Genomic DNA, 25,864 nt, shown 5'->3' on the forward strand with positions numbered 1-25,864 from the left:
CAACCACTCCTCATTACAGATATTAGCTCCTTCATGGATTGTACTCTGTCTGCCATAACTCGGTGCAGAGTGGTACTATCAGCCCATGTTCCTCATAGCAGCAAGAGAGAAGTCCAAGCACAGTGTTGCAAGCTCACAATTTGTTGTCAAGACTTTCTTCTGCTCCTGTGAGGGCAGTGATTGTACAGTACAACGGCATTTTCAGCATGCCACTACAAAGGTGAATTGAGATGAAGCAAAGAAAAGGGCTGGAGATGACAATGAACTAAGGTGCCTGTAGGCTGGACAGCAAGAGAAGAGAGGTTTCCAGGAAGGAGAAGAGCGCTACTATGAGCATTATTTATATCAAGAGCCTTCTGCATTTTCCTTTATGTACTATCCTTCTCCATACAAATGGCACTTTGGGAACTAGACAAGAGGCCTTTCCACCCTGGCTGTGGTGAATGTCAGGAAGGTTGTGACCCTTAAAATGAAAATCCTGAATCTAGGGGCTATAGTCATGTCTATTCAAATACAGGGAGAGCATGATGATGATGAAGGCACTGAAGTTTGAGAAATGAAGAGGGAAACACCTGTGTTCATCCAAAATAGAAAGATGCTCTAGAGCTCAGATTCCTCCTGAGCAATGTTTTAGTCTTGTTTAACAGTGCTAAGTCTATGTGGCTGAACACAGCTCACTGTGTGAACACAGCATATGGGCATGAAAAATAACTCACAGGGACTCCATTAACCTGCCTGTTCTGCTTTTTATAGGGAAGCATTCAGCCCAGTGGGCTTTGGATGATGTCCTTATAGGGATGAATGACAGCTCTCAGACTGGCTTCCAGGATAAATTTGATGGAACTGTGGATTTACAAGCAAGCTGGTACAGAATACAAGGAGGTCAAGTAGACATCGACTGCCTGTCTATGGATACAGCTCTGATGTTCAGCGAAAACATTGGTATGTGGCACCAAACATTGCTAGATTTGTGTGAGTCTGGTTTATAAATTATTTACAAGTCAAGTTTTTACAGAATGGGAGGTACAGACAAATCCAGGTATAAAGAAATCTGCAGGGAAGAGAAGGCTGAAAAAAAAGGTGAAAATACAGATACCATATCTATATTATCCATATACCAATGGAATATCCACATACTGTATCCGAGGGACAGTACTGAACATGCATAAGGTATATTCTTTTCATTGTTGTTTTTCTCTCTTGACTTAGGAAAACCTCGCTATGCAGAGACTTGGGACTTCCATGTATCAGCCTCCACATTCTTGCAGTTTGAGCTGAGCATGGGTTGCAGCAAGCCATACAGCAATTCCCATAGTATTCATCTGCAGTATTCTTTAAACAACGGGAGAGACTGGCACCTGGTGACAGAGGAATGTGTCCCTCCAACCATCGGCTGTCAGCACTACACTGAGAGCTCCATCTACACTTCAGAAAGATTCCAAAACTGGAAGAGAATAACAGTCTACCTCCCACCCTCAACCAAGTGAGCGCTGCTCTTCTGCCTGTTTAGCGTGTAAAAATTTTGCTGATCTAATTTGAGCAAACAGCTCTCAGCTTTGGAATTTTCTTCATGTCTTTTAAATTATTAAACATGTTTTGTCACACCACTGGAATTTTAAATTTCACTTCAAAATATTTCATCAGACATAATCTGAACTGCGGGAATTTAAGGAAGGAACAACTTTGGATGAGTGAATTCTGAAGTCTTGCCCATAATCTGTGATAGCAAGAATGGGAATGCTAATCCAAGCTTTTCTAACATTTACCCAGTATAATGCCCTGACCCTTGCTTTCATATAAACATATTTTCTGTCACTGCATGTAAGTTGTCGTCCAATATTTAGGCATGCTGGTCATGGCATTCAGCAAGTCAAAATACATGTTACTGGTTATGCCACTTCCATGTTTTTGACCAGGAGGAGAGTTATGCTGCCCTCCTAGGGATATCACATGGCTGTAAATGGATGTGGTAGATATGCTGGAAACTCTCTCTCTGAATAAAACCATGCTCTAGTTTAGAAATAATAGATGATGATATTGCTTATCATTATTCTCAGTAGTTCTGTAATTTTTCAAAGCACTCTATGACCAACAAGAGTCACAGCTATGTTCCTCCTCAGTTTTTACTTTGGGCACCTTCCTTTAGAGTCTACTGCAATCTTACCTAAAGAACTAACCTAAGAAATTGAAACTTCCAGTTGAAGCTGGAATGTGAATCTTTTCTAAATACAGGGTGTCATGCTTATTAATGGGCTTTTCTTCTCCTAAAGTCTATGAAATATTCTTTTATTATTTAGCACTATACGGTTAATACATTTTGAAGCCTGAAATATAGTCACTCTTTTTCCAGCTCTCCCAGAACACGATTCAGATGGATTCAGTACAACTATGCTTCTGGTGTTGATTCTTGGGCTATTGATAATGTGGTCCTGGCTAAAGGGTGCCCCTGGATGTGCTCAGGCCATGGCATCTGTGATGCAGGTCGTTGCGTGTAAGTAGCAACCTCCTTAACCTGCTTCATAGAAAGGATCTTGTTTATTCTAGGCCAGATGGATAACACCTTTTCCTCCCGATTTGTTGCTAGGTGTGACAGAGGCTTTGGTGGTCCGTACTGTGTCCCTGTCATTCCTCTGCCGTCTGTCCTGAAGGATGATTTCAATGGTAACTTGCATCCAGACCTTTGGCCTGAGGTCTACGGTGCTGAGAGGGGAAACCTGAATGGTGACACCATCAAGTCTGGAACAGCTCTCATTTTTAAAGGGGTCAGAGATTGCTTACATTGAAAACATGAATAAAACCCAGTGAAGTTAAAGCAGAAATAATTTTTTGTTGTTTCCCCCCATATGTTTATGTCCAAGTCCTTAGGCCCAAACTTGACATTTTAATTTCTCTCATCTTTTCCTGACCTAAATATGCACCATGTTTGTCACAGTTGGTTTTTATGAACAAATGGGTTTGTTGGCCATTACTTTTATTTACGGCATAAATTTCTCGTTAACCACCAAAGGAAAGGAACGAAATTCTGCGACTGAGATTCCTGAGGTCAAGTGAGTGATTTGGAAATATAGTACACATCACAATCGATTGGGTTTGTGTCTTGAAATACCCTGACTGGCTTTTGAGTATCTCAAATAATACAAATTATTCTGTAGTCTATGTAATCAAAGTTTACGCAATTAGTAATTAGCCTGTGTTTTACTTAATTCTATCATTTTGAAGTTTTCTAGGTCTTTAAGGATTTTTTGTTAATTACAGGTTAAAAAATGCCAGGAAATGTAAAATTTTCTGATCTTCTCAGTTCTTCAACAAAACACATCATAGAAAGACTTTTGTTCACATAAGAACACAAATTTCAAGGTCACACATGACTCTTCCTTTGACACTGTGAATTCATGTGCTCCCAAAAAGGAAAGTTTAATAAAGTTTGGTGTAGAAATTAATTCTTTAGAAATATTTCTTTGCAAAAGATTAACTCTAGTTCAACCTCTCATTTAAATCACAAATCACAGGATGTGAATTGTCTAAAACCTGGATTGGTTGTTCCTGCAGGTTGTTCCCTGGGGGAATGGGTCTGAGGAAGAGGCAAGCTCTGAGAGGTAGCTTGCCAGATCTCTGCAAAACAGGGACTGGCTCTGGCCCCAGGATCCACTCAACGTTGAGCTCATCTGTAGAGATGGACAGGGCCTTAAGGGTCACTACGAGGTTTCCTGTCTGTCCCCTTGCTTTATTGCTCTAAGTCAAGAGGTTGCACCATAACAGGATATTCATGCAAAATATTTTTTGAGGGACAGAAAAGAGCTCTTAGGGAGGAGTCTTCCTGCCTGGAAATGAGGGTGCTTGGCTACCATACAATTTGCAAAAAAAAAAAAAAGGAGTATACTAGCTTGGACTTAATGTTTGAGTAAGTCAGTGCTTGCAGATCAGGTCACATCCCAGTGGTTCAGAGCATGAAGTGGATGAGCTGTACCTGTGTCTGTATAGTGTAGGTGTGCCTCTGGTGGTGACACACACCCATATCTAGATCTTTCCATTACTATGGATCACATTGCCAAGGCTGTCACTGTCCCTATTTACTGCTTAGGAGATATTTCTCTCTCTCTCATTGCCACCAGCCGTCAGTTACAGACAACATCCAGATAATAGTAAGCTGCAGAGCATCTTCAATAATGGAAACTGAGATTCACCCTGTATTTTCTGTACTTGCAGGAAGGACTGAGAATGCTTGTTTCAAGAGATCTAGATTGCACTAATACTGTGTACATCCAGTTTTCATTTAAATTTATTGCCAAAGGTAAGATCACTGCTGATTTCCTATCACTTCTGCTTTATTCATGTGTAGTAGCATCACAGAAAAGAATATGGATTTACATTTGTGTTTAACATCAGTTTATGACAGATAATATGGGAACTTGTTTGCAATTCTGCATCATCCCTACATTGCTACCAGCCTACATGATCATCTATGCAGTTTCTAAGGAAAAAGTAAACTGTGGTGATGTCAAAAATAGCACAGCTGGTACAGTCTTAGAGCAGAAGAGAAATAAAATAGCACAAAGGTTTTTAGAGATTTTACACCATGTTGGGAAAAAAAAATTATCAGGTTTTTAAGTCATAAAAGTGCCTTAAGTAAATCAGAGACCAATAAGTAACTACTACTGGGTTTTCCTTTTCAAGCTTCAGTCCACTGTATTAAAAGCTTTTACCATTTGACTTCCTTAGCTATCTTAGAGATGATTAAAACACCATAATTCTATCCAATTGTATATGAAGAATAGTCAGACTTTGCAAGCCAACTTTACACGTTAGTGTAACAAGACAGTTTCCCTAGTACAAGTATTTTCAAACCAATGATTCAGTTTTGCCCTGCTCTAAGCCCCTGCCATTCTGGCTTTGTGAAATAATTTTATCCAAGTCAGGTGTGACACAGTGGAGAATTGCTAACTTGGGTGAGGGTTTGAGTCATTCCCATGTGATTTCTGAAGTTTTTCCCCAGCATTACTTGTAAAAATGGCACGTCCAGTTTGAAGTCTCAACATACAAAAACTCCTCTCCCTTTGGTGGAAGATGTCCATAGCTTTTGCAGGAAGCTCAGCACACTGGGACTGGATCCTGACTAACTCATCATTTGCCAAAGGACAGCATAAAAATAGTTTTGAACCACCTCTTTCTTCTTAGCAAAATCTTTGTATGACAAGTAAAAATGTAGCTCTTTCCGAATTCAGTTTGATTCCCTTTAGTTAACATTTAGTCATATATATTTGGCTATCTGTTACCATTGTGAAGTACTTTATAGAAAAGAGAGAAAACAATAACGTTGAAAACCATAACATTCCCCAAACAATAATACATCCAATAGTTCATGTTTAAAAGTAAAATCTTTGTGAAGCCTTTTTTTTTTATTTTTCAAAAAGAAAGCTATGCCTTGGAAACATTTCTACACATAATTCTTGCAAAATATTAAAAAAAAATACAATAGTTAAAAAGTATCATTCTGAAAATCAGGAATAGTTAAAGGCTCAAGGCTGGATTTTGACACTTGGCCCGTAAGAGGTAAAGCAGTGAAACTCCATGAGAAATCTTTTCTCATTTAATACTAGCCCTAAGCCTGGATCCAGGACTTAGTCCAAACAAGCTCCCTAATATTGAATGCAAATTAATATAGCTGGGCATATCTCTCATCTGGAAGCAGTAAGACCAATGTGTTGTTTACTGTTAATTGCCATAGATAAACTGAAATCAGCTCCTGACTGCAAAAGTCTCCTCCCTACTGTGTTCCACACATTCTGGTTGAAGACAGACACTGCACTGAAGCAGAGTGGAGCAGGAGCATGCATATCAGGCATGTTGGGTTCAGCAAATTTAGTTAATTTAAGTGCAGAACATGTGAGAAATTTGCACAGTAGCACACAGTGAGGCAAGGATGAAGAAACTGTCCCTTAGTCCTTTTGCTGCCCTCAGACCGAGTTTTTGGGGATGTGCCATCACTGGGCCACACTGCGAAGGGAATGGGGAGCGTAACTTTGTCTGAGTGAGAACTCAGCTTAGGGATACTGCCACTCAGACACTGATGTTCCTGGTGAGCAAGGCACAGGCCAGACATGCACTGGGGACTAAGCTTGTACAGGGTAACCAGCATCAAGTGCAAGCGCTGGGCTCTAATCAGTGTTTGTTCATAGCTCGGGCTGTAAAGAGCCTTTATTGACTCTAAGGCTTGAAGTAAAGAAAAGAAGGAACTAGCAGTTAGAAAATGAAAATTGTACTTTCAGTTCCACCATTGACTTTTAGGCCCAGCTTAAACCACAGAATATTACCTCTTTGTTGTTATCGTTAAAACATGCTACTGAAGATCCTCAGTGCTTTCTGTCAATTATAGGATTTCTGGGCATGAATAGGCTCATATTGGTGTCTGCAGTCAGAGCCATAGATTCTAAATTTGTGAGGACAGCACTGTGTCTTTATCTGTGGGTGCTACAGATGGTGATGAAAATGTCTGCTACCTGAGAAAAACAAGAAAATAAATATTGAATTAGTGAAAAATGTCTGGGGTAGGAGCTGATTTGTTCTAATTTAAAAAACTATTGCACTGAAATAGGTTCTCATCTAAGTAATTAACTGTGACCATACATATCATGAACAGCAATGTAAGTTTAGTGCCTAATTCATTATTTCATGGAGAAACAAGGGAAAACACAGGAAGATATGTAAGTACAATACATGATGTACAATACGCATATAACATCTCAACAACTTAAGTTGCTGTTAAAGGAAGTCCATACTCTGTAATAGATGTCAGAGTAACCTAATTGTACTTACACTCAAAGAAGTGCTTTTGAGCCAGTAATTTTTAAATCTGTATTATAATGAACATAAATGCATGTCCTTTCTGCTCCAGGCACCCCTGAGAGGTCTCATTCCATCCTGCTGCAATATTCTGTCAACGGTGGCATCATTTGGCACCTGATAGATGAGTTTTACTTCACACAGACCACAGATGTCCTCTTTATTAATGTTCCGCTGCCCTATGCAGCCCAAAGCAACGCAACGAGGTTCAGGCTCTGGCAACCTTACAACAATGGTAAGGAAGAGACAGCCATGGGACTCCAGGTCCACATTTGCACAGCTCAGCATCTGTAAGAGGCTAGATTTTTGAACTCAACAGTAATAGAAACCCTTAATTCATATTGTCTTATATTTTAATTCCTTCAACTAAAATTATCACAGGATTATGTTTGCTGTTCTTATAACTTCTGATGCTGCATGCTTTAAAGTGAACACACCTTAACCTAATACCCCTTGAATGTATGCAGAAGACTATCATCAGTTTTGATCCCGGAAGGCCTGGGAGATCAAGCAACACTGATTGTTAACTTCACTCAGGTTCTTCTCATTATTTTAATGGACCTGATTCTCATTTACACTGAGGCCCCATCAGAATGCTCCAATTATACAGAAGTGTCCCACGTGTAAATTGGAACTGGGCCTACCTTGCTCAGAATTAACTAGGCATTAAAAACCTATTTAGAAAGAGCATGTAGTAAGCAGTTAATCTTTTGATTAAATTGTAAAGAACTGTAGAAAACCACAAGAGGAACACAGCTCATTCCTCCTGATTAAGCTGAAGAAAGCTCTCCTCTGCTCTCAGTTACACTGAGCACGTATCTTAGCAGGAGCTGACCGTAAGGGCTCTAAAGAATCCCAGTGATCATTTAGACACAATGGTACAGCAGTCATGTATTCCTAGAACAGCTATAATAAATTCAAATCTGGTCCTAAGAATCTAGTTCTAGTTCATTCTTCTAATGGGTTCTGCCTAAAACATTTGACTAAACTGTTCTTGTGGACGCTATCCTTACGTAGGAATTTTATTTAAAAAGAAAACTTTTGACTTTTTCTGATCAACACAAAGGCTTTTAGGTAGATGAAAAACACAGTTACACAAAAGATCTGGCAATCTATTCTTTCCTCTCCAGTTTTAAAGCACCGGTTTTCCAATATATTTGAATTCATAACCCATTGGAGAGAAGGTCCCTCAGAGTTTCCTTCTCTCTCAAAGAGCTCTTGCCAGCCACCACGAACTGCTAAGTGCAAGGAAAAATCTATAGGATTAAATCATCCTTTCAGACTGCTTGGCTCTACAGCAGCTGCTCTTTTAGATGATTCTTAATGAAAGAAAACATTGATACTAGAGTTTCAAAAGTAAATGTGCTTTAAACAGGAGATAATCATTCAACACAGGTTTTTCACTCTTCCGTTTGATGTGACTTCTAAAAATTTTAGAGGAATAAAAGCTAATTCTGTAGAGTCATGCTGCAGGGAAATATGGGAATTATTTTAATGGAAAATGTAAATTTTCCATCTTCCCTGTCCATCCTCATGGAAAATGAAAATAGTGAAGCCATGCTTTTACCACCCTTTTCTCCTTGTAATCCATAAATACTGGTTACTGTTCTGATTTCTGTTAGTAGTAGTAGTAGGTCTTAATAGGAACGTTCCCTTTTTCTTTGTAGGCAAAAAAGAAGAAATCTGGATTATTGATGACTTCATTATTGATGGAAATAACCTAAAGAATCCCATGATCCTTTTGGATACATTTGACTTTGGTCCCAAAGAGGACAATTGGTTTTTCTATCCTGGTGGAAATATTGGGCTTTATTGCCCATATTCATCTAAAGGAGCTCCGTAAGCAACTCTTGGCAATAAATTAGAAAGACGTGGCAATGTAATAAACTGAATCTAAAATATTCCTTTCTTTTTCTTACAGGGAAGAAGATTCGGCTATGGTATTTGTTTCAAATGAAGTTGGGGAACACTCCATCACAACAAGGGATCTGAGTGTAAATGAAAACACTATAATCCAATTTGAGGTACTTGTCTCAGAAAGTTATTTTGCCTTTTGGTCAGAGAGTTGTGTTCTTTCAGGTTCTGCTCTTTGGTGTATTTGCCCAGCTGTTATGATTGCCAAGTAGAGAAGCCTGTGTGATTTCACTTTAATTGCTTTAATGTTACTTTCTCTCATGTGGGTGTATCATGACACGTTTTAACACAAAGATAAGGGAAATTTCTGCCTCAAAGTTTTCTACTTTCTTCCCTAAACTACTACTTTGTCTATGCCTATTATTTTAAGTATGCAGCATTTCCACAACCTGACCCAGTGGAGAGCTATGGACTTCATCTGTGACACTAGAAATCCATTTTTCCTACCTGATGGCTAAACTGCACTTTCTCAGAGCCAAGGTTCTATTTTCCTTTTTCTTCTCCCCATGCTTTCACAGATGCTCTAGAGGAAGCTGTTCTTTAGCTATGATGACCTGAATTCATGCCATCTTAGGGAGTTATCTAAAGCTAAGGAGCATATTTTTTGTGCTTCTCATATAGTTAGTGGAAACAGGTACCCCAATGACAATGCATAGTCTTCTGGTTCATTGTCTAAATCCAAACTGTACATTGGCTAGGGTGGCTTCTGATAGGATTAATCATTTTGCCTAGTATGTATTAATTTAGAGAGGTCGTTATATTGTCATTAAGAAATTGTAAAAGATTCTTTCATGTAAATTGCCATGCTGCAATTACAAGGCTGGTTTCAAAAAAGACATAGCATGCTGTAACGTTAAACAGCAAATGATACCAGTTTATGAACAACTACTAGAATGATACTAAGGGTTTTCCAAGAAAACTAGATTTAGCTGTGTACTCTTGCACACTTCAGTTTGTCATGCATCTAATTCATAAATTATTGACTGCAAACCACTTTTTGTTTTAAAAGATAGATTGCAGCCTGTAGAACAAAAATGTTTGAGCTCACTTCAAGATATTTGAGAGTCTTCAGAGCATTAACCTCATAAAATCTACATGCTTACTTCCATATGTGGTAATAACATTGTTTTCAGCTCACGTTTTTGAGGACATTAGTATAAATGAAGAAGTTATGCATAATGGAGTAGAGTTTCTCTCTATGTCTCATGAGCCAAAACCTGTATTGGTTTAAGCATCTCTCTAAGCTTCCAGATGAGTAGACAGCCCTTCTAGTCAACTCCAGGTTGATGAGATTCATGTGTGCTGAAGAGTGATGAAGGAAATACGATGTATGATACATCTAAAACATTCATGCACACTTCTAAGTAATACTGGGTTTTAGAAATGCATAGATTTTCATCACAGAGAAGCATCTTAGAAACACACTGATTTTCTACTGCAAAGATATGTAAAACCCCTGAATGTTTAATCATTTTTGTACAGACTTTGTATTTCATCAGCAATGGCTTTTATTTATTGCATGGTAAGTATATTACATCTTATTTTACATAATAGGGTCATCCTGTAAGGGAACTAATTCCTGTTTTATATAAACGATTTGAAACTAAATGAACATCTTATTATCACTGTGAAAGACTGACTTGCACTGAATGCATGCATGAAGAGGTCACGGATTCTGTACAAAAACTGAGTTTTTCCCCAGTAGTAGAACTGTTGTTATTGAAGATTTCTACCTTTTCTACTGTTCTTTACATTGGGAATCTTGTAAGAACACCCTGAGAAATATGACCCTGCCAAACTATGTTTTGGTGTGACATTCAATCTAAATCTAATCCAGCTATAAAACTCTTTTAGTGCTGTGTAGTGAGTAGGAAAACTGAAGAACATATTGAAATGGCACAGCACACAATATGTGGTTGTGGTTGTGTGAGGGTTTTTTTTGGAGGTGTGATATAAAAGGCAACCATTGTGCAGCTCAGCAATATAACAAAAAGTTTATGTTTGCACATTTTGTTTTAATATTTCTGGGTTTAAAAATGCACATTGTTTTGGTGCTGTGATTACTTCAGTACCTGCCAGAGGACTGCAAGAGCTGGTGCATTTGCTCCAGCAATGTTAGCAGCTCTCCTTTGGGATTTTGTCTGATTAATTTGTTTTCTCTTAATAGAAGTAGTTGGGAATCTCACATTACATTCATACTGTGATATGCCAGAGGGTGATATGCTCATGGACAGGTAGGGCAGTACGCAAGAGTTCATGTTCATGTGCATGTCTTGAATACATCAACCCAGTTGTTAAATGAGCTCCCAAATCACCTTTTTTCCTGGGCTAAATAAATACTGTACCAAATGGGGGAGGCCGACTAAGATGAAGTGCTATTTAGGATCCCCACAGCCTGCCCTGTGTCATCTTCTGCATGTCATGTCTTGGCCCCCAGATCAATATCGGCTGCACCACTGATAGCTCCTCTGCTGACCCGGTGAAACTGGAGTTCTCACGAGATCTGGGAGCAACCTGGCACCTGCTGCTCCCCTTGTGCTACAGCAGCAGCAGCCACCTCAGCTCCCTGTGCTCCACTGAGCATCACACAAGCAGCACTTACTATGCAGGCACCACCCAGGGCTGGAGAAGGGAGGTCATTCACTTTGGAAAGCTGCATCTCTGTGGGTAAGTGTCCAGCTCCTATTCCTGTGCAGCTGCTTGTTGGTTTGCTTTTATTTCTGTTTTCCACCCAAAATGTTCTCCCAAGCACAAGAGCAGTGCATAAGACCTGCAGCACCAAAGCAAACCAGATGACCATTTTTAATCTCCTTTTTGCCCTGAGTGTTGTTAGTGTTCAGGTGATTCCCAAAACTGTGTGGTGCCTAATGCTAATGTAGAATAACCACAGATTATGTCCTATTTATCCATATATCTTCTGATGGGTGACTTTATTATAGAAGTGTATTTCATGGTAAAATTAATGCAAAATTGACTGCCCTTTAAGAGTTTTGAATGTTCTTTACTGCAGTCTGAATTCATCAAGGATATTCTTGCATTAAATTTGAGAGTCATTATAAAATTCAGTAAAATATAAGGTTTTCTTGCAGCTGTAAATCTCTCTGATTCTAAGAAATTAACGGCTGCAGTCACTTAGAAACTGAAAGTTTGTGGAACAAACCAGATTGGCTGCTGACAGATATGTAGTATAGAAAATCAGTATGTGCTAGCAGGCATAATAATAATATGTAACTTTTCAAATTTAAAACAGTAGATTATTTTTTCAGGGGAAACTGTCTGCTAGCATCAACTCAGTTTATGTAGATCATATCATTAAGGGTTAAACTGTAGCACATAAGAATGAAAATGAGCTATGCAACTAAGAGATGGAGTATTTATGAAACCACTGTGTGCAACGGGCCCTCCACTAAATGAGTCCTCCCCTATCTGCCTCTGAAAGTATGAAAAGACCTATGCAAGAGATGAGAACCAAACTTGGAAAGCCTGCATGTTTAATTATTTAAGAAGATGTTTAAATTTTAAACTTGAAGCTTCTGGTTTATGACAGTTATCATTTCAAGCATGGAATAGGTCGCCATCTCTTCCAGCAGGCCATTCATCCTTCTGTTTTTTTCCAAAACAACTATTTGACCTTTTGCACAACGACTAATGCATCCCTGCAAAAGAAAATTTTGCCAATGCAGATTTCTAACTCATTTAAACCTTTCAAGTGTTTTGATTTAGTCCTCTGTTCCTGAATATTTCTGTCCTGTTTGCCTGCCTTCCCTCCTATTTCTTTCACAACACGCCAGGCCAGAAGCCAGCTGCTGATAGCCAGCCAAACCCAGCAGCACAGAGCCCCTTCCATGGGGCATTCAGTGCCATGAAATACTTGGGCCAGAGGGTTGAAGAGGGATTTTCTCTACCAAATTTCACTGAAATAACAAGAAAAAAAGAAAATCCAAACCTGACTGGTTGTGTAATTCTAAAAAAGCACTCCCCTTTTCCATCCCCAGAGTTTTGGTTATACCTAAAAGTAGATGAAGACATTTTCAGTTATTTCCACCACATATGTTATTTTGGAAATTAATATATGTTCTCAGCAGGCAGCTGTAACTAAGAATTAGCATTCCAGTTAAGTCCTGAAGGAAAAGCCCAGGGCCTGTTGAGTCAGTAAAGAAACCCCTATTGACTTTAGCAAGACCAGTGTTTCACTCTGCTTCAGTCACATTTCACCCTTCTGAAGCCTGAGGGAAGGAGCTGGAGTGCCTTGGGGTGGAATGAATCTAGCCTGTGGGGCAGAGATCTCTTCTGAAAAGGAGGTTACAGCACCTCCAGCCTCACACTTGTGTCCTTCCCCTCAGGGCACACTAAAATCAATGTTTTTTACATCCAGCAGGACTCTGGATCTCAGGTACCTTTCTTGAAACTCTTAGTAGCATTCCCAGCCATCCGCTACCCCTTATCACCTGAATTCCACCATAAAAATTCCTTTTCAGCAAATCAAGAGAAAAAACTCAACAGCTACCTGTGCCAATAAATACCTGCTGCATTTTGATATCTCTAACATGACACATTAAACATGGAAGGCAATAAAGTGCTTTTCCCTTCTCACTCTACTGGTTTCCTTCCCCCTTCAAAGCATTTTCTCAATTGGGAATAAAATTAGTCTCTCAAGTGTTTTTCCCCATCTCAATTTGTTTTCCCTCTTCCCCAGTCAGTATTTTGTATGCAGCTTTGACACTAAGAAGGCAAATTAAAAATGATAGAACAGCACCCAAAGGAGAATATAGTTTAAATTAACAACTTGCAATATCAGTCTGTTTTAAGATTAAGCTATCCAACAGTAAGCTGAATACCTGGTGACAGGGGAGATGACATTTTCTTTCCATGTAACTGAGGGTGAGATCCTCCTATCCCAGCTCCAATGTGTGGTCTCACTGCAGACAGGGTGGAAGCATGTAGGATTTCACTCTCCAGGAGAGGGTGAAAGTGGCTCAGTCTGCCCCAGACACTGTACACCAAAACAGAAGGGAATCTGTCAGACCACATCCATTCATCCTCTTCGTGAACGGTACAGAGAAGAGTGGTTAGATTTGGAATCCCGTTTTCAAGTCAGTCATTCAGTTCTGGTATTACAACTAATGAATGATGTTATTCTTATTTCTGTCAGTACTTGGGTTGAATATCACTATAAAGATGGATGAGGTGCTGAAGGAATTGGATGTAGCAGTCAGTTTCCAAAATTAAGCAATTTGTCAAACCACTTTCAACAAAAAGAATACCACATATATGCATAGTATGGTTTATGTACAAAGTACAAAAAACGTGGAACTATTATTTAAAGTGAATACCCTTGATGCCTTTTCAGGTTGGCAAGGTTCAGATGGTACCAAGGATTTTACCCTGCTGGATCCCAGCCAGTGACCTGGGCCATTGACAATGTGTACATCGGCCCACAGTGTGAGGAGATGTGCAATGGACACGGCAGCTGTATCAATGGCACGAAGTGCATCTGTGACCCTGGCTATTCTGGGCCAACCTGCAAAATAAGTACCAAGAATGCTGACTTCCTTAAGGATGATTTTGAAGGTATCATTTTTGGAGTAGAGTTTGAATTCTGCCTGGCCATCTTAGTGGAACCCATGGCTCCAGGGATAAAACAGTGAAGTCTTCCTCGCCCATACATGGTTCTGAATATAATTTATGCTGTGGAGGTATTCCCATGAACCAAGCAATTTAGGTGTCATTCTCAAGCACAGTTTGTGAATGTCTCACGGCTATCACTGTCTGGTTTGGAGTGTCTGACTCTTGGTGAAGCTGAGAATGCTGTGGAATACATGATATTCACTGAAATAGAATTTCCTGAAACTCTACAAGTAGAAAATAATTTTAGAGGAAAATGAAGGTAGTTTGACTTCAGTACAGACAGAATGCAAGTGCAGCAAAGAGCGGAGGGCTTTAAGGTTGTCTTATTTCTCACAAGGGAAGTATAAGTGGCCTAAACATGACAAATACTGTTTTAGAGCAGCCTGTGTGTCTCACTGGTGAAGACCATGCCTCAGCAAGCATGGCAGACCCTAAACAAGTGTTGGCAGGAGGGAACTCAAAGTCTCGTGCCTGGGCACACACAGCATTTAACCACCTTGAGGTTTCCCTTGCTAGAAAGCATGGCAAGAAGAGCACATTTTTAATAAAGCAACATCTGTGAATCAAACTCATCCCTTCATAGGTGCCACTGTCTATTTTAATTTTTGTTAGCCCTTGCTTGGGTGCTACCACGTGGTACCCAAAGTTTCTTTATAGACCTGGGTACTTTGTTGGTATCTTAAGAAAAATGAAGAAAAGTAGAAACTCTTGTGCGTAACTGGAGAATAAGATCCCAGATTTCATTCTTCTGGGTTTGTTTGTTTTGATTCACGGCAGTTTTCTAGAAAGCATTGAATCGCAAGTACTAGGTGCTTCTTCACTCTGCATATGATGTTAATTTAGCTCTCATCCTCTGGAAACAGTACTCTTGCAGAAGGCACATTTAGAGTAAATCATAAATATGTATTCACTGTGTATTCAGGTCAGCTGGAGTCAGATAGATTCCTGCTTGTGAGTGGTGGAAAGACATCGAGGAAATGTGGTATCATGTCTGGAGGAAACAACCTTTTCTTCAATGAAGAAGGCTTACGTATGCTGATGACTCGAGACCTAGATTTGTCACAAGCCAGGTAACACAATTTCAAAGTTCTTTCAGGTTTTCACTGAAGAAATAATACACTGAAGAGTAATTCATATGTGACACTACTGTGGTCAAGGCAAGCTGATATATTCTGTGGTCCTTGCTGTAGCAAATATTCAATTTTAACCACTGTTACCACTTTAAATTAAATCTAACTTGAACTTTAATGGGATTAACCATTTAAGTATGACTTTTTAACTTGAATAAGAAGAAGAATGCCAGGATCTGATGCCACACATTCAGTAGCTTGTGCAAGTGTTTATTTCTTAAATGCATAACATGAGAAATCGATTGCATGTCACACGCTCTGCTTGTCTTACAGTTTGGTATATTACAAGCCATTGCTGAAACGGAAGATTCTGCTGCCAGTATAGCTCTTACATTCATCATCTCATAAGTCTTTAATTTCCGAAGCTTACTTTCTCCTTGTTGTGCACATTTGTTTCCAGTAATTCACTGAGAAATTCCCATCAAGCTGTCACCAGCTACACTGAGCACAGCAATAGAAAACCAAATATTGTTAGTGTATTTAGAGATTATGTTGTATCATTACAGCCTGCAGAGTATGTATTTGAGGAATGAGACATGCTAAGCAAGCCAGAAGAAAAAAATTCTACTTATAAAAATTAAACCACATCTTAATTGCATGCATGCTAACAAATAGGCATTGTGTTTTAAGTATTCAGTATCTTAGCTTATATCACTGTATTATTACTTTGGAGAGATTGCATTTTCTCCAGGACTTTTTTCCACTGATGTCTTGCAAACACCCTACTCCTCTCTAATGTTCTGTGGGAAACACTTTAACAGGCACTTTATCTCTTTTTGACTTGTCTTCATTAGCAGTGAAGCTTTAAATGATTGTGGAGCGTTATAGTCAATAAAGGTGCCTAATTTCTAACCATTATACTTTTTAAACCAGCAGTTAGCTAACCCTCAGTGAAGTGTAATATTAAAGATCCCTGTAATTTGTAAGACTCCTCACAGCAAACCTTTTTCAGGACTTGATAAACACAAACATCAATTCTCTGCACTGTTTTGATTTCCTAGACTCGTCTAAAATTAAAAGATTGTTTAATAAAAGACACAAGAGGTCTTGTAAGTTGCTCCATTAGACTAAATGACATGTTTTCCTATTGCTTGTGTTCAAAGAACCATCATTTATCTCTTCTCCCTGATAGTCTGTAGCTGGATTTGCATACATTGACCTCAAGGTGTTATATGGAGATAAATAGGTTCTGCCTGAGTAAAAGACAAACAAAGCAATACATTTAATTTCTTGTTTATACTTATGAAAAACAACAGTTACCAACAAATAACTCTATGTTCTCTGAAGAGCAAGGCAGACTGCAACAGCTCTTTAGCAACCTAAGTAATTGCAGTGGGATTTTCTTAATTTCCAGGCTTTCCAGGCTGACTCTATTGGCACCTGCAAAGCGCAACAGATCTGGCTGTGACACAGATGTGCTGAGTTCTGCACAGAACTTGGCAAAGGGTTTGAGTTTATGCCAGGAATGACGAGAATCAGCATTCCCGATAGATATTTTTAAAGGTACTAGACTCAGTAGTCACATTAAAACTTCCCCTTTTTCCCTATGAGGAAATCCTCTGAAGTACACAGGTGAACAGTGGTGTCTGTTAGCACTGCAAGCCATGCTTAGCACCAGGGGATTGAAACCAAGTGGATTTTGCAATCCCCTATCCACTACCATCACATTAAATCTGTATTTTAAAAGATTTAATACAAGGGATAGTATATCACCATCACATACCAGTAACTGAAACTGCACAGCATGAAATATAAGTAAGGAGAGAATATTTTAAGTATCACAACCGATCAAATCCTTCTCAATTCTGAATTAGTAGAAGAATATCCACACACTTTAGTGTTACTAGATCTGTAAGAAAACTTTGCTTTTCCATTTCAAAATAGGCAGAGCCTTTGCAAAATAACTGTGGAATGAGAAGAGGGATATTTTAATATAACTTTTTATCTGCTAGACGTTACCTATATTTGAGGTGGTTTTTACTGTATGAGTAAAAATTCAGATGAAAGAAGAGCAATCCACAGAAAGCAGATTCAACAGAGACAAGGTCATCTGGGTTTATTCCCTTTGAATTATGTGCCAAATGTTGGAGTAAATCTGAGAAGGCACAAAGGCTCACCAGCAGTGAATCCAGTCCATTACAGCTGATATGTTGATGCATGAGGATCCCCAGTGCTCCTTTACAGCACAAGCAGTATGTCATGTCTGGGACATGGAGGTAGATACAATCTATAGCAAAAGAGGTTATATATAGTAGCAAGAGAAATGGTGAGTCGCAGCGAGGACTAGAATTAATTGACTTGCAGGTCTGATGCTTTATTGAAGCTTCGTCTGCCCAGGATCTCTGCAGCCTCCAGTCCCAGTGGATCTACCTGCAGATCAAACCAGAGCAAGACTTCTAAAACAAAACTTCTGCACTGTTTCGTTTAACCATGAGCCAGGCAGCAATAATGCCATAATAATTAGAACAGATACAACACTCTGATGATGTGCAAAAGCTGTGCAAACATGAATTAATACTTGTAATATCCCTGCAAGTCCAATAGGTAAATATCATTACAGCAGTGGTTCCCTCCACTCCAAATGCAGAGTAGAGCTATTTATGAGCATCAGCTAACAGAAAGAATTTCACAGTTTGATACAAGTCTATTGTGCTGCTTTGGAGAAGCCAATTAAATAGGGGATGAAAGCACTGGTGTCCCTGGGTGGCTTGGGCTGGCTTCAGGGAAGCTGGCACATCTAAGTGGTGTGATTTAGACAAATTTCCCAGGCTGACTAAATGGACAAAATGATCCCTGAAAATGGATGTTGCTTTGTTCTCCAGATTTTCCCTAGTTTATGCCAATGGAAAATCGGGATGCTTGTTTTGAATTTAAGCATTTCAGTGAATTCATAACAAAATGTGAACTACTCAGGGCACTGTTATTTTTTTCTGCCACGAAAATCTGTACTCATGGGCTACACGGATAAAAATTTCACCCAGGATTATGTTCCAGCTATTTGGAACAACATCTGTTATGCAGACAAAAGGTCAAAACATAAATGCCAAGCTTCGCTCAGCCTCTTCTGCCTGGCAAACCGGCACACAGGCAGAACAAACTTTTGTCATCCTACCTGCCTGTCCACTTATGTTCTGGAGGCTTTGAAAAGGCAATCTTAAGTTCTCTTAAAGCTGACTCTTACAGCAAGAAATCACGGGGCTAAGTCAGCAGACAAACTCCAGGTGTCTCTAGTTGGTTATGTAGGGTGTTGCAGAAAAGAAATCCTTCCATTAATTGCTCCCCCCTGTTAGATTTGTGCAGTTCTTCATGAGACTGGGATGTGGAAAGGGGGTGCCAGACCCCAGGAGCCAGCCTGTGCTGCTGCAGTATTCACTCAATGGGGGCCTCACGTGGAGCCTTCTCCAGGAGTTCCTCTTCAGTAACTCCAGCAATGTGGGACGATACATTGCCCTGGAAATTCCCTTGAAGGCCCGTTCCAGCTCCACTCGGCTTCGCTGGTGGCAACCGTCTGAGAACGGGCATTTTTACAGTCCCTGGGTAATCGACCAGGTAAGGAATCCTCTGGGTTCTTTGGGGTTTTTATAAGCAACTTTACACTGTGTTCAGTCTTACTTTTTCCCTTTGGTTGGCATATGTCTTTTCACTACATCAAGCACAACTGCTTTATATAAAAATACTTCAGAAGTACAATAATCTAGCAAAATAGCAGAGCACAATTGCTGTTTGCTAATCTTGTGGGTTTAATATACAGTTTCCATGTGGGGTTCTGAATGTGCCTGAATGTGTATGAAAGATTTTCATAGAATCATAGAATCGTAGAATAGTTAGGGTTGGAAAGGACCTTAAGATCATCTAGTTCCAACCCCCCTGCCATGGGCAGGGACACCTCACACTAAACCATATCACCCAAGGCTTCATCCAACCTGGTCTTGAACACTGCCAGAGATGGAGCATTCACAGCCTCCCTGGGCAACCCATTCCAGTAGCTCACTTTTTGGAGCTAGGAAAGTCTTTTATACATTGGTAGAGCCCCTGGTTCACGTTGCAGAAGGCTTTACCATGCAACATGCAAGTCTGAGTTCAGAAACCTTCACTTAAAATCTATTCAAACATGTAAATGGCTTGGTAGAATGTAACAGAAAAACCTGTAGAAAAATGACAGTCAATATCTTCTAATTTTTAAACCAAAAATTTGTTTTGTATTCGGGATTTACTTCTATAAATATTATTTTATTGCTTGGTGTGACTTGCTATAAATCTCAAGAAACCCTACTAAAGTGAGTATGCTCTAAGTAGTGTTATTGGGCTGCCCAAGTTCAGCTTGCTTAAATATTTATGAGTTAATATTTTAAAGGAGTTAGTTCATGTCCTTAGGAGAAACCCAGAAACCAAATTCCAGCCATGTTTAATGACGTGGTTACAACGTGGTTACTCTTCATTTGGGACTGTAGTGTTAGGACAAGGGATAACGGGTTAAAACTTAAACAGGGGAAGTTTAGACTGGATATAAGGAGGAAGTTCTTTACTGTGAGGGCGGTGAGGTACTGGAATGGGTTGCCCAGGGAGGTTGTGAATGCTCCATCCCTGGTGGTGTTCAAGGCCAGGTTGGACAGAGCCTTGGGTGACATGGTTTAGTGTGAGGTGTCTCTGGCCATGGCAGGGGGGTTGGAACTAGATGATCTTGAGGTTTTTTCCAACCCTAACTATTCTATGGTTCTATGAAAATTTTACTTCCTCTCCCTGCATTTAAAAATGAGAAAATTCTCACTCTTTCATTCCTGTATCTTCACTGAATGTAGTTATATCAGTTCGGAACAATAACAGACTGAATTTAGAGTAACAAAGGAAAATTAATTCTATGTTGGTTACTGTTGAATAGTTAAATGCTGATGTCTTACAGTCAGTGGTAAATCAGAGATTATTTCCCCATATAACAGATGCAACCAGACAGTAGTGTGCTAGATTATAGTACAGCTGAACAGATAGTAGGAAAAATGACACTGTAACTTTGCTTCTACCAAGATTTATTTTTGTGAGCAGTTTTACTTTATCCAGGATTGAGTTTGCCTCCCTGAACTTTATATTTGTATAGGTAAGCAGATTTCTTTAGGGCCATTTGGCAGGAAAAAGATAATCCCCTTCCTTATAACCTAAGCATTTTATAAAGTAAATTTGTCCATTTGGGTCCAGGAAAATATATATGCATAGATCAGTAAATCTTTTCCAGGATGTTATGTCACGTGTACGTTTGTGAAGACTTTCCAGACATTTTATCTTTTCAATAACAATTCCTTTCCTAATGTTTCAGATTCTTGTTGGAGGAAACATCTCTGGTAATACAGTGTTAGAAGATGATTTCACCACACTGGATAGTAGGAAGTGGCTGCTCCATCCTGGTGGAACAAAGATGCCAGTCTGCGGCTCTACTGGGGATGCTCTGGTGTTCATTGAGAAAGCTAGCACTCGCTATGTTGTCACCACGGACATCGTTGTGAATGAAGACTCTTTCTTGCAAATAGATTTTGCTGCATCCTGCTCTGTCACAGACTCCTGTTATGGTAATGACTTCCTATCAATTCCTGCTCTTCCTCATCCTCTACTGCACAGAAAAGTTCACTTGTTTTGTGGTTCCATTATTCATCAGTTCCATTATTCATTGTAATGCAAACTGAGAAACAAAAGAAAGCTGCATGCTTCTGTTAGGAATTGGAGTATCAGCTATTTTATTCTAAGTGTCTGAAGACTTAGATAAACTAAACTTTCCTCCAAGTACTTAAGCTGCAGTTCAGTTCATTTAAGAAAAAGACTAATAGCTGTCTTTGTTACTCAAATTCATTTGCCAGTACCTGATATCCACTGCTTGGGGTGATCTCCTTGTTCTAATGATGAGCAGCTGAGCATTTCTATCATATGTTTCTTGCTCTGTGGTTTTGCATTTTCAGTGAAGTAAGTCTCAGTTCTGACCTCACTTGCACCTGTATGATTAAAAATACACATACTAAGTCAGCATCAAGTGCAAAAATTTGTAATGAAATATGAAATAATAAATTCATGTGTATATATATATGTATGTATACATGTATGAATGTGTGCACAGATATATGCACATACATGTGTACATATACATATACACATAATCATGCAATTTTTAATTACCTACCTTTTTTTACCATATGAGTGCAGAGCATGCTTTTATATCTGCACATACATATACACATATAACTAAAAACATGCTCTGCATTCAATACACATCACATGGAAATTGAAAAGTGGTTCATTGTGTGAATTTTAAGATGCACAAAAAAATAGCTCTTCCTAGCTTTTGAATGCTTGTTTGTACATCTAAAATTACATTCTCTTAGTGATGGGGTTTTGGGGTATAGATTTTTTTGTGAAAAAGAGAATACAATATGTTGCATCATGTAGCATGTGTTAATTCACTGGGTTGATCCTAAGATCATCTCTGCCAAGTTGAAGAGTGTTTTGGCAGCTTAGCTAGGTACTTGCAAAGAAAGAGTTCCTTCTTTTTTTGCTTCATTGTCTAGTACACTTATCATTATCTTAACTTAGTTTAAATTAGGCAAGATACTACCTGATCATGCTTCCAACCACAACTAGCAAAGCATTTAATTTTGGTGACAAAGATTTAACACTAAAAATTCACCCTTTTGTGTATCCACTTGTCCTATTCCTGTAGCACTGTCTTATGTGCTTAGATATCAAGTAGGACTGATTGGGTGATTAATGATCATTCTCTGTGCATGAAGGTAGAAGAAATGGGTCTGTAATAATCAAAAAGATTGCAGATTTATCATCCCTGTCACTGCAGTCATGCTCCATGCTTTGCACAGCCAGAATGCCTGGCAGCTGGAACATTTACTTCAAGTTACAGTTCTGCACCCATTATTATTTACTTTTTAATGGCTTTATAAAAGTTTAACTTAAAGTATCTAGTGAGCTTGACTAACCTATATTTTTCATGATTAAAGTTTATAAGCCATAAACATCAAAACGATGGAATTGCTGGTTTTTGCTGAGAAATGAATACGTTAGTTTAATGTGGCTTAGACTGTGTTTGAATGAAAAATAAGCTTACTGACTAACAAACTCAATTTAAAATTGTTTATGCTGGCTAATGAAATTAGCTGGTTTGGAGGGGGGTGGAAGAGTGACTAAATAATCTTGTGACAGAGCCAAAAGTTTGAATTTGAGTGTTGCTCTAGCTTACACTATGATTACATCCAGCTGAATCTCATCCTTCCTCCTGGAAAACAAAACAAGTTGCTGGTCATGATGCTGTCACATCACTTTCTTGCACACTGCAGCTTGACTTGATGCTGGTGATGTAACAGATTACTTCGTCTTTGCACCTGTGGTCCCTGAGTTAGGTGGTAGATGTGGAGCTATACCTGCTCAGCAACATGTAATATACCTTCCAGCACTGCTACCAAAGGAGGGAGCTTCAGACCTTTTTTATACAAGGGTCTGAAATGTTTTGAGTGGTTATTTTGTCAGTGTAGACTTGTGATTAATGCTTTCTGGGATTACCAGTTTATTGTAGACCTATGGGTGTAAGTCTCTAAATTAAGTAACTAACCACTTTTCTACCCCTAGCTATTGAACTGGAATATTCAGTGGACCTTGGGCTGAGCTGGCACCCAATTTTGAGAGACTGTCTTCCCACTAATGTGGAATGCAACAAGTACCATCTCCAGAGGATTCTCATTTCAGACACTTTCAACAAGTGGACCCGGGTTACTTTGCCTCTGCCACCCTATACTAGGTATCTCCCTCTGGTTTTCTACAGAAAAAAATCTAAATGCATAACTATGTATTGATGCATGATGCATTATAGCATTGAAACAATTGTACCTTGCCTTTTCTGTTTGATCCATATGCATAGCAATAAATAAGTGTAAGTAAATGAAGCCCCATTCTGCTTTGCATAAAAATTGCAAAGCTATTATGTGCATTTACCTTTCTTAGTTATTCAAATATAGAAAATCCTTGTCCACCTTTTCCTGGGCAGGAACAGGAGGAACTTTCTAAAAACTCCCCTGTTATCATTATCCTCACTGAATTCTGGTCATTTTGGTGGCTAACTGGGCTGGCTCCATCCCCACTGTACCATGTGCTGCTGTTGCTGCCATAAGCTGATGTTTTAAATGCAGCACTTTTCAGATTTCTTGTTTTTCTGTGCCTTCTTTGTATCCTTTGTGTGTCCCTCAGCCCCATTTTCACCTCCTCTGCCTACATTCTTTTATCTCTGAGGGGAGGAAATTTGTGGGATTTGTTGGGAGGTTGCAGTGAAAAGTTTGGGACTGACAGTGCTACTGGGAATGCTGCCGTATGGTTTCCTACAGTGCCCTGAAAACTTCTGGATGGCTGGATTTTTGTTTGTCAAAATGATCCAGCTATGTTCAACTGGGTAGCTCAGCCTTCCAGTTTGTTTCCTTCCTGATGTGCTGTTTTACAGTGATAGCTGATTGTTCCCTGTGCAGTCATAGAATCATAGAATAGTAGGGGTTGGAAGGGACCTTCAAAGGTCATCTAGTCTAACTCCCCTGCATTGAACAGGGACATCTTCAACTAGATCAGTCATACGTGATAAAGCCAGCATAGAGCTAGCCCAAAGTAAAGACTTGCAAACACAGGTTGCATGGGTGTCAGGCTCTCAGCACAGCTTGACTCCATAGCCTTGCTCTTGTTGCTGAGCCCACTAATATCTGCTGATATCCAGAGGCAGAGAAGTGCCACAGTGCAGGCAGAACCTATGCCTGCTGGAGAAGGTAATTATGAAAGATGCCAGCTAATGTATATATGAGTTATGAAACGGAGACTTACACCTTTTAGCAATTACACTGAGAGTGCTTATGCAGTTACTACACACTTTGAAACTAGTAGTGGAAAAGTCCATGTTTTATCACTAATCATTTGGGGCATTTAGACTCTTCCACATCTTTGATGCAGTGCTTTACTTCAAGTAATAGTACTTTTTCAGGACTTGTTCCCAGTATTGATCTCCCCTGCTTCCTCTTTTATACTGCTTCACTACATATTGTCTGCAAAATCCATTACCCCAAAAGTTCTTGTATATAGTCTGCAAATTTGTGTTCAGAAGGGGCTTTCAGAGGCAGAATGGGATAAATCAGGTCTGGGGTTGATGCCCCAAATCAATTTAGTTTGAATCTGAAAGGAGCCTACCACCTGAGATAAACTCGGGTTTATAAATAACTGTGATTTTAAGACTGAAAAGTTTCTTGAGCAGTATAGGTCAAAAGAAGAAGTCTGATGTCCTACTGAGGCAAATATTGCTCATCTTTCCAATCCAATAACTATATTCATCGGTTCAAGTAAAACCATTTCCCAAAGATATGAAGATAGGGATTGCATGAGAGAGGTTATTACAACCTTAGCTCACAAGTGAGGGAGACATTAAGCTTTAGAATAAGGAACAGTGCAGCTAATAGTCCCTTTAGTCTAGATGTGATACAATTTTTATGCTGCTTTATTATTTCAAGCTGTGTAACAGCAGGTGTGTGTCTCCAGTTGTTCTTGCCTGTATGTTTTAGGGACGTGCAGGCTACATGGTCAATAACTTGGTCTGGCACACAGCACCTATACTAATGTAGCCTTTTAGGACTCATGTCCCCCAGAGTGCTATCTAACCTATGGCCGGCAGAAGGCAATGAGCACTTAGTTTTAATTTAGTCTCAGAGCTGATTTTAAAATGCAAATGGAAATACAAAGTTTCTCCCAGGAGCATCAGCTCAATAAATTGTTAGCGAAGCGCCAGACCAAAAGCAGGCACGGTGGGATATAGGTGCTTGTCTTTATTCCTTAAGGATTTCCTCAGAGTTTGTGCTATTTGGTGAGCAGAGACGTACATTTCTCTTTGAACAAACTTGTTACTCATTCATCTCATGTACCATGTTTATAAAGAAACAGTTAATAGAATAAAATTGACCTTACCATAAAACGTCTATTTTTACACTGAATAAATTTGGGGGATTTTGCTGCGTATTTGTTTCGGTGATTACAATAAGTCTAATTTCTCTCTGAGTTTCAAACTAAAAGATACTTCACAAAGTTCAATGCTGCCATCTAGCGCTGTACAGCAAAACGGGGATTAGCTTGAGTTTAAAATGGTGGTCTTGAAAATTCCCAGGAATTCATCCGCTCACAGCTATCCAAATATAGGTGTCTACTGCTGCGTGAGCTGAATGGCTGTTTGAGGTTCCCTGGCTGGTTTGGCCTGGTTTTTGTTACCCATCTTGACAGCTAAGATACTTACCTCACATACAGCTACATCAAAGAACGGTGTTTGAATAGGAAGCTAAGCCCCCTTTAAT

At 39.3% G+C, this 25,864-nt stretch overlaps 1 protein-coding gene across 1 annotated transcript in view; it reads left to right on the forward strand.

Annotated features, from left to right (window-relative positions):
- Positions 1-25,864, forward strand: part of RELN (reelin) — a 291,275-nt gene that overhangs the window by 236,691 nt on the left and 28,720 nt on the right. The window contains exons 33-46 of the mRNA XM_031048313.2: positions 754-942; positions 1,210-1,483; positions 2,351-2,491; positions 2,585-2,762; positions 4,207-4,291; positions 6,893-7,075; positions 8,508-8,679; positions 8,762-8,864; positions 11,192-11,421; positions 14,105-14,325; positions 15,305-15,452; positions 18,803-19,061; positions 20,821-21,070; positions 23,127-23,295. Coding sequence (XP_030904173.2) covers positions 754-942; positions 1,210-1,483; positions 2,351-2,491; positions 2,585-2,762; positions 4,207-4,291; positions 6,893-7,075; positions 8,508-8,679; positions 8,762-8,864; positions 11,192-11,421; positions 14,105-14,325; positions 15,305-15,452; positions 18,803-19,061; positions 20,821-21,070; positions 23,127-23,295 — 2,602 coding nt within the window. The remainder of the gene's footprint in view (positions 1-753; positions 943-1,209; positions 1,484-2,350; positions 2,492-2,584; positions 2,763-4,206; positions 4,292-6,892; positions 7,076-8,507; positions 8,680-8,761; positions 8,865-11,191; positions 11,422-14,104; positions 14,326-15,304; positions 15,453-18,802; positions 19,062-20,820; positions 21,071-23,126; positions 23,296-25,864) is intronic.

The sequence above is a fragment of the Melopsittacus undulatus genome, chromosome 5 (genome assembly GCF_012275295.1).
Source record: "Melopsittacus undulatus isolate bMelUnd1 chromosome 5, bMelUnd1.mat.Z, whole genome shotgun sequence".
Taxonomy (NCBI): domain Eukaryota; kingdom Metazoa; phylum Chordata; class Aves; order Psittaciformes; family Psittaculidae; genus Melopsittacus; species Melopsittacus undulatus.